The following is a 15,710-nucleotide window of genomic DNA, read 5'->3' as shown; positions in this document are numbered from 1 at the left end:
ACCCTCCTGTGACTTGTCACCCACATTGCACCTCCCATGGCAGTTGTCACTGATCATTTGATGGGTTGCTTTACACTCTCACTATTTGGGAGTGTGGTAGGTTTGCCATCTGCCGCTAGATCTTACTTGGGTGTTAAAGATGCATTGTTTACCACAGACTTTTTAAAAAAAAAAATATTTTGGTTACTATACTTCAGTTTAGTCAGTTCTTTTGTGTTCCTGTGAATTTAAAAAGACATTGTTCTTAGAAGGGATTGTTCGGGAGGCACCAAGGACTCACCCTAGCAAACCTCCCTGTGGATTCGTGTTTTCCTAGCCTGTCAGTTCTGTAAACTGAAAATGTTCTCTTCACATATGTAGGCTTCTATATAAAATGGAGGGTACAGGTCTTCAACAGTAATGGGAATGCTTGTTGCCCTGATATCCCTCCCCCTTCTCGGTTTTCACCGTGGAGCCCCACGAGGCCGTAGGAATCTGCCGAGGCCGTAGGAATCTGCTGTGTCAGTGTTGATGCCCCGGTTCCCACCCACCCCCACCCCAGCACCAGTCAGCCCCCTCGTCCTGTGGCAGCATCCCGGGGAGACGTGTGCTCTCCGCTCCATCCTCCCAGGTCCAGGGTCTCACTCTTTCTCACCTAGACTGTCTCCCTCTACCTCCTCCCCGTCCACTCTTCCTGTCCCCACTGGACTCTCCCTCCCCTCCTCGGGGACTCTGTACAATCGCTCCTCCTGCCTTCGCCAGCACTTCCCCACCCTCTGCGTCTCCGCTCGGGCCCCACTCTCCTCGTGGAACTGTACCGTCTGGGCCCGGAGTGACTGCCATTGCCGCAGAAGCGACGCCCCTTTCTTCTCTGGGTTCCTGCACCTCGTGCTCCCCCTCCTTGTAGAACCTCTGGGGCCGTGCCTGTGCCAGCGCCACGTCCCGCGCTGTGTGACTCAGCACACTTGTCATCCCTGGGCTTCCAGCTCTTGCGCCTCTCGGCCCTGGATCACAGAGCTCCCGTTTTAGGCCCACCAGCTCCACAGCCGTTTGGGTCCTTTTTGATCTCGTAAGTGCACTTCCGGGTGGGACCTCTCCGCCCGACCTCAAGATGTCAGTGGACTTGGGCTGCCTGTGGCCAAATGAATAAAATGTCCAATGCAGGGGCTGCAAGCAGTGTGCAGTAGGGGCAAGCAGGCTCTTCTGATGAGTGTGTGCGGGGCGTGGGGGCTGAGGTTTGCTTCATGAGGAAGGCAGCTCCCTCCGCCAGAGGCAGCCGTCACTCCCACGCCACTCTTACTCTGTGACCCGCATTCCCAGATGGTGCTAGTTTTTAAAGGAAGCCAGGAATCGGGGTTTGCATCTCAAATCTTGTCATTTTTAAATGGTGGCAGTTGATTTCAGAAAGCGTTAAGTACTTGTCTCGCTAACGTGACTGCATCTGGGAGCTGGAAGCGGGGCCCAAGCCAGCGGGCAGGGTCTCGGCTTGGCCCTCACCCCACCTTCCCAGGATCGCATGCACCTCAGCACAGGGTCCAGGCCAGGCTTGCCCTGCCTCTGTCCCCCGGCCCCAGCCTCTGTCCCAGCCGGTGTCCCACCCACGCCACCACCACGTCTCCTGCCTGTGTGCTGCCTCTCCTGCCCCCCATCTTTTCACACAGTGTTCCCTGACCATCCCTCCTCCACCCGGCTCGTCCTGCTGGCCCATGACCTGTCAGAGCCGCCTCCCCTCAGCAGCCCTCCTGGCTTTGCTCTCCCGAGCCTGGGCAGGTGCCTCTTTCTGTGCACCAGCCTTAATTCCTAAAATGGCCTCTGCACACGCACCTCATCACACCTGTCACACCAGGTCCGGATGACTGACGGTTATCCTTGCCATCCCCACTCTCCCTAGATGGTGCTTCTTGTGTGGGCGGCAATTACAACTTCTTGTTTGGGGTGTCCCCAGGCCTGGCAGCTGGACTCTGCTGTCCAACAGTTGACAAGGCAAGTTACCTGGACAGGAGCAGAAACGTGCCCCGCGAGGGAGCCTCAGGGCTGTCCCAGGCTCTCAGAAGGGGACAGAGCGAGTGCAGGGGTGACCCCACGCCCCCAGCCACACCCTGAGTCACATGATGTTCATCGTGTTTCACCCGGAGCCAAACCAGACTCGGCACCCACTTCCCTGAAGGCAGGTGTTCACAGACACGGACACAGAAACAGGCTGCACCCCCTGTCCTTAGCCAGGGGGTCACCGCCAGCCCTACAACCTACAACAACCGTTTCTTCTTGCTCTTCCTTCCCTGAGCCGTGAGCCTGCTTGTCTGTCTCAGGGACAGTCATGGCATCACCATGTGGGAACGTGGGACTGCCCCAGGCCTTTCCCTGCCGGCTCCTGGGTAGTCGCCCTGTCCTGCCCACGTTTCATCCTGAATACCTGGCCGGTCTGCCCTCTTCAGGGGGCTACTCCCTTGTCCTGGCCCAGCCCTCGCGCTCCTGGGGACCTGGTCTGAGCACTCACCCTGCACCTTCACTTGGCTTCCTGCCCACTCACCTGCCCACCTGGCCAACTGCAGGAGAGAGTTCCCACGGCGGGCCTGCCTGCTGTCCTTGGAAAGCCTGCTTGCGAGGTGGCCCTTGGTTGGCATCCGGAACTTGGATTGGGGGAGGGTTCCCAGCATTCACTGACTGATAAAAGCGGCTCGCTGTGCCTACACTGTACAAACAGTGTGGTACAGGCTGAACACCTGCCTTCCTCCTGGGAGTCTGGGATTTGGGTACGTGCCAGGCAGAGCGTGACCACGTCGCCAGCCCCCAGGAAACCCCTGGGTGCTGAGCCCTTCGTGAGCTTCCCCGGTAGACAGCACTTCACACGTGTTGTCACAGCTCCGTGGGGGAGGACTTCAGCATGTCCTGCGCGACTCCACTGGGCGAGGACTCCTGGAGGCTTGTCCCTGGCACCCCCGGCCTTCACCCTTCGCACCTTTTCCCTTGGCTGACTGTGATTTGTATCCTTTCACTGTAACAAACCACAGCTGTGAGTACGACTGTACCGGCTCCTTGAGTCCTAGCCAGTCATCTACCTGGGGGTGGCTGGGGGCCCCCAGCTCTCCACGTCTGTTCTAGAAATCCTTCTTTCAGTGTGTGCTCAGACGTACTTCCCATCACACCTGCCACGTTTGGTTGAGATTGTGTAGGTGTGTTTCTCTCCAGAAGCCAGTGAGTTTGAAAGAGGCACCCTCCGAAACGGTTTACTGGACAGTGGGAAGGTGGGGTCTAGGACGCAGAGGAGAAAGGAGATTGGAAGAAAGCCATTTGTTTGTAAGTTCTTACCCCAGAGTTTATAGACGCCCCTGAAACCCCGATGGAGTGTAGAGTTGGCAGGTCCTTCTCCTCAGAAAAGGGTCCACACTTTTCCAAGGGCCGTGGCCCCGCCCCTCCCCACCCCACGTGGTAAGAGCTGCAGACCAGTCGACATCCCCCTTTGAACATGTTGAGCAAAGTGTGTGGAGAAGGTGGCAGAGGACGCGGTTGGGGTCACACAGGCAGACCGAAGGCCCGGGCTCGGGGCGTCTGAACCCAGAGGCTGAAACCAGGATCGTCTCGTGGGACGTTGGGGTTTGTGAGTGGGTATAAGAAGGGGGTGGTGTAGACAGAATCGGAAACTAGGAAAGAAAAGACAGTTCCGATCAGAAAAAAAAAAGTTGCTTTAGAAAGGAAACTAGAGCTGAGGGAGACTTGGTCGTGTTTTTTGTTTGTTTTTCTCGCGAGTTTGGCCATTCTGGCTATTTATTCTGTCCCCAAATTCAGAGCCCTTTTTCCATCCATGTGATTCTTGCTTTGGGTTTTGTCAAAGAAGAATGGTCCCCAGCAGAAACAACCTTGTTGGAGTATGTATACATACTCTGTGTTAAATTCATAAGTAATGTGAACTCTTCATAAATTATTTAACTTGAAGCTCATTCTCTATAGAAAATTAGATCTCTGAAAAGCTATGACAGGGTTAAAATGAATCAAATTTATCGTAAAACTGTTCTAGTCACAGTAATTTAAACCGTCATTTTATCAAACAAGAAACATTCCCAGTGTTTTTGAACATTCATAACTTAAGTGGTACAGCCAGCAGCCCTAAAGAGATGGTTTCTGCCATTCCAGTTAGGTTCCTATATCCTAAGACGGATGCCTGTCGGGGGTTCATTTGCCAAGACAGTGACTGTCCTCCACGGCACCTGACCTGTGGTGTCTCATCTGAAGGTGCAGCCTGCGCCGACCTCCCTACAGCTCTCCTTCTCGTTTCTTCTTTTACACCATCAAAACGAGCAATTGGACTTTACTGGAAAGTTACTGCCCGTTGCAGGCGTTTACAGCCCTGCAGTTTCATAGTCTGGTCAGTACCCTGGGGGTTGGGGCGGGGGGCTAAAACCTTTGACATAAAATAATTTCTGGCCGATCCTCCGACCCGCCCGTTTCCGTTCCCCTCTCACAGTTGCCCACCGGTGTTGGGCATCTTCAGGGCAGGACCAATCATCACACCCATACGTTCCTCCGCGGCACAGCACCGGGTGGCGTCTGCACCTTGTGACTGGATAAGGGACAAGTCACCCTCACAGGCAAGTAGCGTCCTTCTAATCCTGGAGCTGTCGCCCTGCCTGGGCCGTATGAGGACGCAGCTCAGACAAAGAGGAAAGGCATGGTTGACTCAACAAAGATGTGGATTTAGCAGCAAGGGGAGAGAATTGACCCTGGAAAGAAGACTCCATCGATTGTGACGCCCAGTGGTGGTGACATCGTGGCTGGTGAGAATAGCGCTGACTGGGTAGGTAGTTGACCTGCAAGGTGCTCTTCTGTGTGTTGAAACGTACCGTCGGCCCGCAGCACGCAGGTAACGTTTTCCTGGTCCTCGTAACGAAACGCGTGAGGGAGACCGAGATGCGCCTCGACCGTTTGTTTCTTGAACTTTCTCCCCCAGCCTGTAAGTATTTGGAGGGCTTTCTCTCGTCTGGCTCTTGGTGCTTTTCCAGTGTTGGGCAGGGCTTTTGAGTTGTGTCCCCAGCTGCTTTCTCCCCTGGCGTCCAGGGCCTTCCCCCCACAGCGCCTGGGGCCTTCCTCCCCCATGGCCCCAGCTCTCCGTTCGTGTGTGTGCTGTGGACGTATCCTGGCTGTGTTGTTCCTTAAAGCTCTAAGTAAAAATGACTTTGTTCCGTGGCGGTATGTTAAATTGGCTGGTTAATTCTGGTGTTATTTACCCTGTAATTCATTAGTTTCACCCCGCCATTGGCAGCTGACAGGCTGTAATTTCACGCCTTGCAATAAAAGATGTCTCATAATCTGCTTCATTTAGCAGCAAGAGAATTTAATGAAATTAACTGCAGTCCTAATTATGCCGGTGAATACTAAAGACCGCCATCAAGTTTCCTCAGAAAAAGGACGAGGTCCACCTCGAGAAGGAGTCAGGATATCTTTTCCTGGGAGAAGTTGCCAACGTCTTCCGTCTGCGGGCCAACCCGTGCCCCTTGCGACGCCACGTATGACTACAATCCACTGGTTTTGTCCTGTCTCCTCCAGTCTTCATTGCAATTGAATTTGAAAGCGATTCGTCCCGTGCAGGGGTGCTGACGATGCAAACAAGCTGACAAGCAGCTTTCCGTCCGCGGCCCTTCCTCCTGTGCTGGTCCGTGGCGTAGGTGTGTGTGACGTCACAGCTGGGGAGCAGGTTTTCAGTGTGCAGCGCTACAGGGGTGCCTGAGTACCCCGACCAGCACCCGCCTCTGCCCTGCCTGTGCAAAGCTCAGCCTCTGTACCTGTGACTTACCTCTGCTCCCAGGGTGCCAGCCGGGAAGGGGAGACGCCGCCCTTACCTGTCGCCCCACCCTTCTCCAGCACCAGGCTCTTTCCCCCCGCCCTGCCCCTGGGGGAGAAGATGTGCTCGTGGCCCCCCCCCCCCCCCCCCCCCCCCGTGCAGGCCGTGTCACTCCGTGACGTACTCTGCCTCTCTGAGCGCACCTTTCCTGCCCTGCCTCTCACTCCCCCCACTTCTTCCCTGGCACTTCCTCTTGGGTCCAGGGCAACAAGGGGAAAGGAAGTGAGATGTGCCAGTGCTCTGGGAAGTCTGGGCTCCCTGATCCCCACCTGCCTTCGTGCCGGCAGCAGCACCTTTCCCGATGCACAGATGATACAGGCATAGGGCGGGTTAGTGACGTGGTCGTGAAGGAAACACTGTGCACAGGAGCCAACGGGGCAGAGCCTGAGGGAGGAGGAAGCCCCTTCTGACCTGCTCAGAGCGATTCGCATTTATCCATGAGAAAGTGTGTGTTATTTAAATACATTAGAAATATCAGTGGCCACAAGATATTCACTGCTGCCTCTTTTCCTAATCTTACTTTACAAATTGGTGACGTTTCTCCAGTTCTGAAAATAACTACATGCCCCGGGGCCGTGACCTGGCTTCCTAGGGCCCCCAGCTCCTGTGTGTCGTGAGCTCTGCAGAAGTCTCCACGTCACAGATTAGCAGGTGTAGCCGTTGGCAGTGACGTTGTTCCCAGCAGCTTTCGTTGCAGAGTCCACATGTGGAAAATGATGGTGCAGCGTATCTGTTTGACTTGAAGCCGCTGGCGGGGAGGGCTTTGTAAGGAAACACGGGGACAACTGTGACTGACTGCAGTGTATTCTTGAAAAGACAGTTGCTTTGCACCGAAGATTTGTGTTCGGGATCGCGCTGAGTCTCCACGCTGCCCATACACGATTGGCCTTAGTCCACCACGGACGCTCTAGACTTGAACAGATGCTGGTTGCCCTGCAGAGTCGGGCAGCCCCATGGCCGGCCCATAGCTCACGCGTGCCACGTCCCTTCCAGGGCATCTTTGTGTTTTCAGGTCTGCACCCATCTGGGGGGCCGTGGTCTGCTGTGGGCGGTGGGTGACTGACCGGCCTGGGCCTGTTTAGCGAGTCTGTGCTCAGTATTGCTGGGCCCGCACCCCAGCTCTTCCACCTCGCACTGTGACACTCCCAGGCAGGTTTTGGCTGGCTGGGCCTTTACAGGAATCTCCCCTGTCCAGCCAACCTGGTCGCTAGGTGTCCTCCCAGCTGGCTAGCCTTGGGCCTGCGTGCCTCTCCAGCATCTCTGAGCTCGCGGCCTGGCCTGGAGCCAGTGGTGACGCTGGATGTATTGTCAGCGTCCTCTGGATGCTCCTGCTGCCCTTCTCAGCCAGGAGTGGGGGAAGGGGCTTTGCAAACTGGGGTTCGGGCTGGGAGGTCGCAGTGGTGAGCAAGCACCCACGCGGAGCCAACTCCTGGGAGTTGCAGGGGAAGCTCCACCCACACCCACGCCCCAGCACCGTCCTGCCCGTAAACTTCACCTTCCACACATGCACCACGTGGGACCCCGGGGACAAAGCTCGTTTTGGAGATTTTTAAGGCAAGGTATGCTGTATGCTCTCATCCCTGCCTTGCCAGCAGCAGCCCTCAGTTTCCCCACCTCGGGTCATTGGCACCTGGGGCCAGGACGCCTGGGCCAGGGCACGGCGCTCTGACCTGCGCCCAGCACCGGGAGCCTCCTGAGAGGCCTCTGGGAGATACCAGTGCAGGGGCATGTGAACAGATGAAGGGGGAAGGGGCTGAGGAACGCCTCCTCACAGCTCTCCAAAAAATAATCCCTGCAATGCGAAAGCCCGGGGCTCGAACAGGAGCCTCCTGTAAAGAAAAGAAAGCGCCCTGAGTGTTTGGATGCACAGCCAGCCCGTGTCATCTGCAGTCGCCAGAGGTAATTTTGGCGACGAGCAGTAAGGAAACCTGAAGTATTTCTCTCCCAGACCCTCCCAGCTTATTAAAAGAACTTATAGACATGAAAATACATTAAAGTGGGCAAAGCAGAGAGGGTGAAAGAGATTAACAACCTCCGCTGAATAGAGCCGACTGATGAGACGGGCCTGCGGCTGCCGCCAGCTCTGAAACAAGGTGTCGGGAGCGGAAAAAGAAGGTCAGGCCCGTCCAGGATTTCGGTGGGAAATGGGAATTTAAATTTAAGAATCATCAATGCCTGCGCGAGTTCGTTTCCTCCCTTTTCCCAGTTGGGGAGATTGACTCGGGAGAAGGAAAACTGTTCTGCAGCCGATTAGCCAATTCCTGCACCCAAATTAAAAGATCCACTTAACATGCAGCAGAGGCGAGAGAAGCTGTGGATGGGGCGTGTGTACGTAATGGCTATTGTCTGGTGTCTGGGTGTTGCGTTTTGATGCCAGGGCCCAGGGCGGTGAGCTGCAGGGGCCTGGGCTGGAAGGCGGGGACACTCGGACCCTCCCAGCCTTTGACAAGCACCTGGCAGGTATGGGTGCCTTTGGGGAGATCCTTTTAGGAAACAGGGTGTTGGAGAGTCTTAAATGGAAGCAAGTATGCGGTGTGTGTCTGCGTCTGCGAGGGAAAGTTAACCGTCAGTCAAGTTTTATCTCTTAATGAATAGAGACTGCTGCAGTAAGGGGTAGGTAATTGAGTTTATAATTAATTAGCCATAACCGTCATCAGATAAAGCAGTGGTGAGGGGTTTTTTGTTTTTTTTTATCTCCTTTCTCTCCCCAGGGCCTGCCCTTCTTTGTCCTTGCACTGACAACCAGCACTTATCTGAGCCCAGGCCAGCGAAGCCCCGGCCGTCAGCCCTCCCCCGGCTGGCCAGCGCCAAGGGGTGGTCAGCCCGGCTCGCATTGTGCTGGAGGCGCCCGGTCAGCCCAGCTGTCGGGGCCGTGATGAATTAGCGGTGGGAGTGAGCGCAGAGGTGGACTGCAGATCGGCCGATAGCGCGCAGGCCGCTGCTGTCTGTCCCCACTTCACCGCAGCTCTGATCTTTGACACTTCCCAACAAAGAGGTTACAGAAGGCAGGGAAGGAAAATGGAGTGCTCCCCGGAAAGTTGGGCCACTTACAAAAGAGCCCTGAATTTCTATAGCAGGCGATTCACTCCACAAAGGAAAGAAATCGATGAGAGCGAATACTCTTCCTTTGATTTAAAAAAATAAAAATAAAAACCTTGTTTTGGAGCTTTGCATGTTCGGGGGGTGGGGTGGGTACAAGCCACGGTGAAAATGGAAGGCGTCAGAATCAGAGGTCGTGTAAAGGACCTGTCTTCACTGCATTTCACAGACTGCGTGGGGAGGAAAATCTGCCCCCTTCTCTGTTTCAAGATTGAAGCCCCTGTGATTTGCCCAGGTGAAGCGACGAACTTTTTAGGAACATAGTGTGACTTGTGGCTGCTTATGGTACTGAGTCAGAAAAGTTCCGGACTTGGATTGTCAACTTCCCTCTGATTTGAGCTCCGTCTAATTAACCCCCAGGCAGGTACAGATAAATCTCTCCATACTACTGGGATGACGCAAATACAAGGATGGACTCTTTCTTTCCATCTGCAGTTGCTCTGTTTTCGACAGACTAGGCCACAGTTCTGTGTTTCTTTGTTAGCAAGACCAGGTATCACGTTTCAAGACCTAATGGTAATTATTTTGGGACTCCAAAGCCAGAATGTTTTACCAGGCAATATGACTGGATAATGATTTTGAATGTTAATGAAAATTTAATCAGACCGAATATATTATTCAGCCTCATTTAGGGAGTAAAGTACGATAAGTGCATTTACAAGTGCTGAAATTTATAGAACAAACGAGTTCAGTTTTGAGCGGAGTGAGACAAGAAAGCCACAGACTGATCTATTGTGATGGGAGAAAGGATGATTGGCAGTTTGTGTTGGCTTTGGTTAGAAATAAATGTAGAGTGCTTTCAGAATTAATTTGGGAAATAACATTATTAATAAAAATTCCTAGTAAGTGCCATCTGCCTTCATCAGCTTCCACTATGGAAATACTACCTAATGACTCCAATTTTTTAATGAAGCAAATAGAGTAAATATGCCAGTTGTGGGCTTTCTTTGGAGAAGAAGAAGGAGTTAGATGAGTGGGCTCATGGAATGATTGAGACTGAGCTGTGGAACTCAAGTCACTCAGCTAGAGAAAGTGGTACCGCCCAGTTTATCGAGCAGGCACTCCCCCACTCAGCCTTGCCTTATCTTCCAGAAGTCTTGGGGTCATCTCCAACAAACTGGTGACGACCAATATGACCAAGCCTTTCCAAGTCCTGTCACAGCCGAGATGGTTTAGGCCGTCTGTTGTTCGAGGCCGACAGATCGAGATAGTGGCATGGAGCAGACCACGTGCCCCCGGCCCCCTGCCCCCCCCCCCCCGCTTCCAGTGGAGTTATCCCTGGGGCCTCGTTGGCAAACCACGGGGCACGGAGCCGAGAGGGTGCGCCCACCCCTCTTTCTCTCTTCCTCCCCTCCCCTCAGGAGGAAGGTGAGGTCCATACTCTGAGTGGTGTCAGATGGGCCACTCCTGTCGGTTTCACAGAACAGTTTCACAGTTGTACTGCAGAATGACACCCAGCTCTGCAGCAGCTGGTTCAGGTGTGGGCACAGCCACAGTTAGGTCCCCGGGATTAGCTCAGGGCCTGGACATGTGGTGGGAACAAGGGGCTCTGGGACTCCAGGCCACCTGGTGCCTGCTCCAGCCACTTCCACTCATTAGCCACGATTTAGGGCAGTTTCTTACCTGTCGAAGCTTTACTTGTGTCATCTGTTAAGCTGTGGGTTACCAGGCTGAACAGGTGGAATCTGATGGTAGAGTCTAAAAAATGGTTCGTTTTTCTCCCGCTTTACTTATTATTTTTTTCATATGAAAGTTAATGGAGCAAATTATAAGAAAGTTCTTTGATCATCCTTATTTTTGAAGCCAGTATTTTGTAAAGTACCCCCCACCCCTGCCCTGAAAGTAGAGATCATGTCCACGGCCGTAGCCAGGGACGTTTGGTCCAGGCTGTCACTTTGTGACATGTTCATCCTGGTAGGACACTACAGAGGAAAACCTTTCAGGTTTTCTTTCTATATTTGTTACTTCTAAAATCCCAACATCAGTTATTTTAGACTAGAATGACTCATGGATCCGTACCTAATTGTGTGAAGGGCAAGAAAAGCAGAAAAGGTTTAAAGGAAGAAAAGACGAAGGTATCCGTGTGTGATGGTCTCCAAATCGGCGTCCTCCCACGTAGGAACTTGGGTTGCTGATGTGTGGGGGTGCTGGGCATTGCAGTGACACGAGGAAATGGCCAGTAAGGTGGCCGGTAGCGGACGTCTGCCTGGGAAAGGGTGAGCTGGATCTATCAGGGCGTTAGTAGTTCAGTGGTGTGGCAGGCATTTCAAATCCAGCCATTTATACGTTTATTCAAAAGTGAGTGTCTCCTGCAGTTCCCTTTGCTGTCCTTTACTGAAATATCATCACTACTTTGTACTTATCGTTACTAAGCCAGTTACAGATGTGTCATTCTTCAAACCTAATGCTGAACTTATTTTGCCCGGGCTATATTTTGAAGTTATAAAAGTGAAATTTTACTAAATTATAAATGGAGTGATTCCAGGTTTAAGTAAAAATAGAGCATCAGTTTTCCGTTTCTTTGCATTCATCGCCCCGAGCTTCTGGGTTTTATATTGTAAATACACATCTACTCAGACCTCATCCTCCACGGTGCTGGAGAACCGGGGACCTGAGCAGCCCCACTTAATTCAAGTCAAGGCCGTCTGACGGAATTGGAGACGGGGTGACCGGGCATCAGGGAGGGAGGAGACATTCGTGACCCCGTGCTGTAGAGATATGGGCTGTGTGCCCTTGGTGGCCGTGCGATGCGTGCAGGCTGCTCTGTTCCCAGGGTCAGCCTGGGGTCAGAAGCACCAAGCGTGTGTTAAGTTTTCATTGTGATTTAGCGTCACAGAGGCTATAGCTTATTCCCTTGGGTCTGTCCCAGTCCCTCGTCTTGCCCCGAATTATTTGGGTTATGTGTGTGAGAACATGCACCTCTCCTGCTGTTTGAGGTTGCGACTCCCTGGAGCCCAGGGGTGGCCCCACCAGCGGCGTCAGGACACACCTTCTGGCTCCGCCCTCTTTGGACGAAGGCTGCCATCACCCCTGCGCATCTCGTGCTCCATGTCTGACCCCGGCACTGGAAGTTCCTGTCCTGTCCACATCTGCGGCCGCAGTGGACTTGAGTCAAACACAAGCCCTGGAAGTGTCTCTGGGAGTGCTTAGCAGCCCCACGTGGGCCACCGGACAGTCCAATACTGGATCAGTCCCTGTGACTTGGGCACGAAATGTGCAGTGGCAGAACGATGGACTTGACTTAGGCCACGTGTTGACCCAGAGTGCACAGGGAAGATGGGAAGGGTGAACTTCCCATTCAGAATCAGAAACCTGTGGCTATGAGAGTGGGGCTTAGATGCAGGACAGCCTCCAATAAATGTCCCCTGCCAGAGTTACCCTAAATGCCACCACTTCAGATAGTGCTGCCTGCTCGGGGCCAGACCCCAAAGACCTTGTGCCATGAGATCTGATGTCTGGGAAGCCACTCGGCTTCCATAGTGTGGAGTCTGGTCAGGCATGGTCAGGCATGAGCCTGAAAGGACAGCTGTAGATAAGCAGAAAGATACACAAACTCAGTGCCACTGCCTTTATTGGGTGCAGATGTGTTTCTGAGGGAGCCAAGCGTTCCGTGTGGAGTGCCCTCTTTGGAGCCCCCCCCCCTCAGATTCTGAGTCAGCATTTCAGTTGCTCTCAGTGGAGGGGTGGTTCATTCCTGGGGTGCTGCTCTTGGGGCCTTCCCTGAGCACCTGCAAGGAGACCTCAGACACGGTTTCCTCCCCTCGTGTCCCCACTTTCCTGGGTCTCTAGCTCAAAGCACATCCATTGAAAAGAGCGTGCTACCCTTCATATGGCCGTTGCTATTAAAACAGAAACTACAAAAGTGGTTACACGCAAACACATTGTTGCATATCACACACACATCGTCTGTTTTTCCACCAGGCACCCTGCCTGAGTGACACAAAGAGCATCTCCTGTGTGTCAACTAGCTTGGGATAGTAGCAAGTACAAGGTCAGTTTTTGATAAGGAACGACTAACAGACAAGCATTTTCTATGCATGCCTGTAACTGATTTTTAAAAAGCCAGCACACGAGTCATTTAGGTATAAAGAAAGGTTTTCCAGTTAAAAGCCCTGAAGAACCCAGAAGTCTGCTGAAGTTCATCCTCAGATATGCCTTTTGATCTGTGCCATGTTTTTTTGCTATTGAATGTGTTAGGTGACTATAGCTCCACTCGGCGCTGCTGCCTAGGTGATCTCGGGGAATTCTCATTGTTCTGGCCGAGGGCTGGGGATAACTGACAGGACCCTGGTTGTACGTCATTGAATTTAGTTTTTTTATTTTACGAAAATGCTTATTTTGATTGCTAAAACCTTTAACTTTGTATGAATTTGAACGTAATCCAGGCTATATAGCAATCTTCACCAAATTCCATCATCAACATTACTGCAGAAAGGAAACTTAAGGTGGACATATGAAATTGTAATTCGTTTACTTTTTCTTTAGTTGCTAAGCAAATAACTATGCATGGCCGCAGCACATTTCATCCAGGGTTTTGGTAACATTAGTTAAAAAACACGAAAGGATACTGCTGTAGAATATGAACATAACATCTTTAAAGAAGTGTGTTCATCACACGTTCAGCAGCAAAGTTCTAGAGGGCTTTCTCTACCGATTAAAAGTAGTTTTCCCTGTAAAAGATAAGGCTTAGGGTTTTTTGTTTGTTTGTTTGTTTTTGTTGTGTTTTTTTTAAAAGACACTGAGCCTTCAAGTTGGCAGATTGGACAGAATATATACCTTTATTTGAATTTGTTTAATGGTTATTTAGGGGGAAATTATTTTACAACTACAAAATTAAGAAAGCGGACCTTTTAAGTAGTTCTCCGTGACTCTTATCTAGACATGATAAAAAGTAACGAATCGGAATTATTTCACAGTGAATTATATTTTGTGTGCACAATTAAATGTACTCATTACTTGATGTGTACTTCCCTTTGTCAGAAGTTACAATGTATCCATCTACCATGAAAGCTCCATATAACATGAAAGGTGGGTTCCCTCCGTGCCTATGAAATTGATGAGCTGATGAGCTGGGAGAGACTTCCTCATATTTTAATGCCAGCACTAGCAGTTCTCACACCCAAAGAACAGGAGCGTCAAAGTTGGTGGGAGCAAGGAGTATTTGCTGCTGTAATTGACAAATAATACCCCTCATAAATACTGCCAGTCTTTTCAATTAGTTTTCATCTAAAATTCGGGCTACAAAATGATGGCCTGTCAAGTGACAATGAATGGCAAAAATTAATAAATTGTCTTCTAAATAGAATGGACACTTAAGAAAAATTGGGCAGCCAATTTAGCACAGCATGAAGCGAGGGGAACCTTTTGTACTGGAGCTGGGCACTAATGTCGTCTCCAGCTTTATTAATGGTGCTCGGTGGCTGCTGACAGTTTTGTTGCTAGTGGCAACTTTGTTCATTAAAATTAAAGCCAGCGTCAGATTCCATTAGCCATACTCTGGGCACCTTGCATTTTCTTATCCATATTGTTTCTTTTATTAACTCCCTCTCCACCCACGAGAAGTTTTAAAAGAAGTTAAACAGGAGGAATTATTCGCCGAGGCCAGACAACCGTTCTCTGTTCTTGGGGAAGAATGGCTGTGACTTGTCCTGTTGGAGCCTCATCCTAAAACGTCCAAAGCTTCCTTTTTTGTTCCCTCCCATTTCAAAATGGGAGCATAGCCCCCCAAAAAGTACTCCCTTTGCGGGTCGGCCAGCTTTCAGAGAAGAACGACTAATTAGCACCAGACCTTCTTTCTTACTCTTTTCTGAGCCGTTTTTTGGTTTTGTTTGTTACGTTCTGGCTTCCCGTTTCTACCTGCATGTCCATGGCCGGCTGGGCCCTGGCACAACAGCAGCCTGTCCTCGCTGGGAGAGACTTGCGTGTGTCAAGAAGGCCTTAGCGCTCTTTTCCCCAAAGGTATTTCTTTTATCTGTAGAACAAATTTCAACCTTTGAAGGAAATAAAATCTGAGCTTTGCTGAACAAGTTCTGAACGATTGTCTGAAAAGCCGTGGTCTGCCCTTCGCAGTGCTGGAAGCGGTTCAGAGGCCTCTTTGGGCAGCTGGAAGTAACCAACAGGCCGGATTGTAGCACAGCTTAGGTCTGGCCTGTGCGCTGACCCCTGGGAGCCGGGGTTGTGTGTCTGCCTGGGATGCCCCTCCAGAAGGAACGACTCTGGGATCACCATCCACACAGGTTACCTGCCCCTCCCAAACCAGTCTCTTAATTGCTTTCTTATGCTCTGAGTAGTGCTATGTTTAGGGGCTAACCTTCCTTTGATTGTTCGTCTTTCAGCTTATTCTTTACACCAAAAGAAACCCAGATACTCATTCAAACAATAGAAAGTTAGGTGCCCGGCAACAGAGGAAAAGGCATTTATACCAAAAAACCGACACTCAGGAAAATTGATCTTGAGTGTCCTGGCCGTCACGGCAAAAGGAAAATATAGTTTGAGTTTTGCTGGAGTCCCGATGGAAGTGCTTACTTCCTTTCCTTTTCCCCGTTTTGACTGACTTGAAACCATGAATTGCAATTGCCTTTTTTTGGCTTTTCCTTCACGGAGACGGTTTATGGCATCATGATATAAGCGTTAGATTTTTCTAATCCCACAGTTTTCCAATCACCACTGTCTGCCCTACATTCTGCTCTCACAACATAGATAAATATGAGTAGCATCGCGGATTGTGTGAAGGAGAATCCAACAAGTGAAACGTGCTTGTCTGTTTAGTCTCAAGTTCGGACTCTTTTTGTTTATT

General features: G+C 51.3%; 1 protein-coding gene across 13 annotated transcripts in view; it reads left to right on the top strand.

Moving 5' to 3' along the window:
- Positions 1 to 15,710, top strand: part of AGAP1 (ArfGAP with GTPase domain, ankyrin repeat and PH domain 1) — a 513,101-nt gene that overhangs the window by 290,843 nt on the left and 206,548 nt on the right. The window contains exon 10 of one of the 13 annotated variants that reach the window (XM_033111681.1): positions 8,527 to 8,992. The exons of the other annotated variants lie outside the window; for them this stretch is intronic. Coding sequence (XP_032967572.1) covers positions 8,527 to 8,691 — 165 coding nt within the window. The 3' untranslated portion in view covers positions 8,692 to 8,992. Of the gene's footprint in view, positions 1 to 8,526; positions 8,993 to 15,710 lie in introns of those variants that run through there. 13 annotated transcript variants of the gene reach the window in all.

Source organism: Rhinolophus ferrumequinum, chromosome 8 (assembly GCF_004115265.2).
Source record: "Rhinolophus ferrumequinum isolate MPI-CBG mRhiFer1 chromosome 8, mRhiFer1_v1.p, whole genome shotgun sequence".
Classification (NCBI taxonomy): Eukaryota; Metazoa; Chordata; class Mammalia; order Chiroptera; family Rhinolophidae; genus Rhinolophus; species Rhinolophus ferrumequinum.
This window is presented reverse-complemented; position numbering and strand designations above follow the sequence as displayed.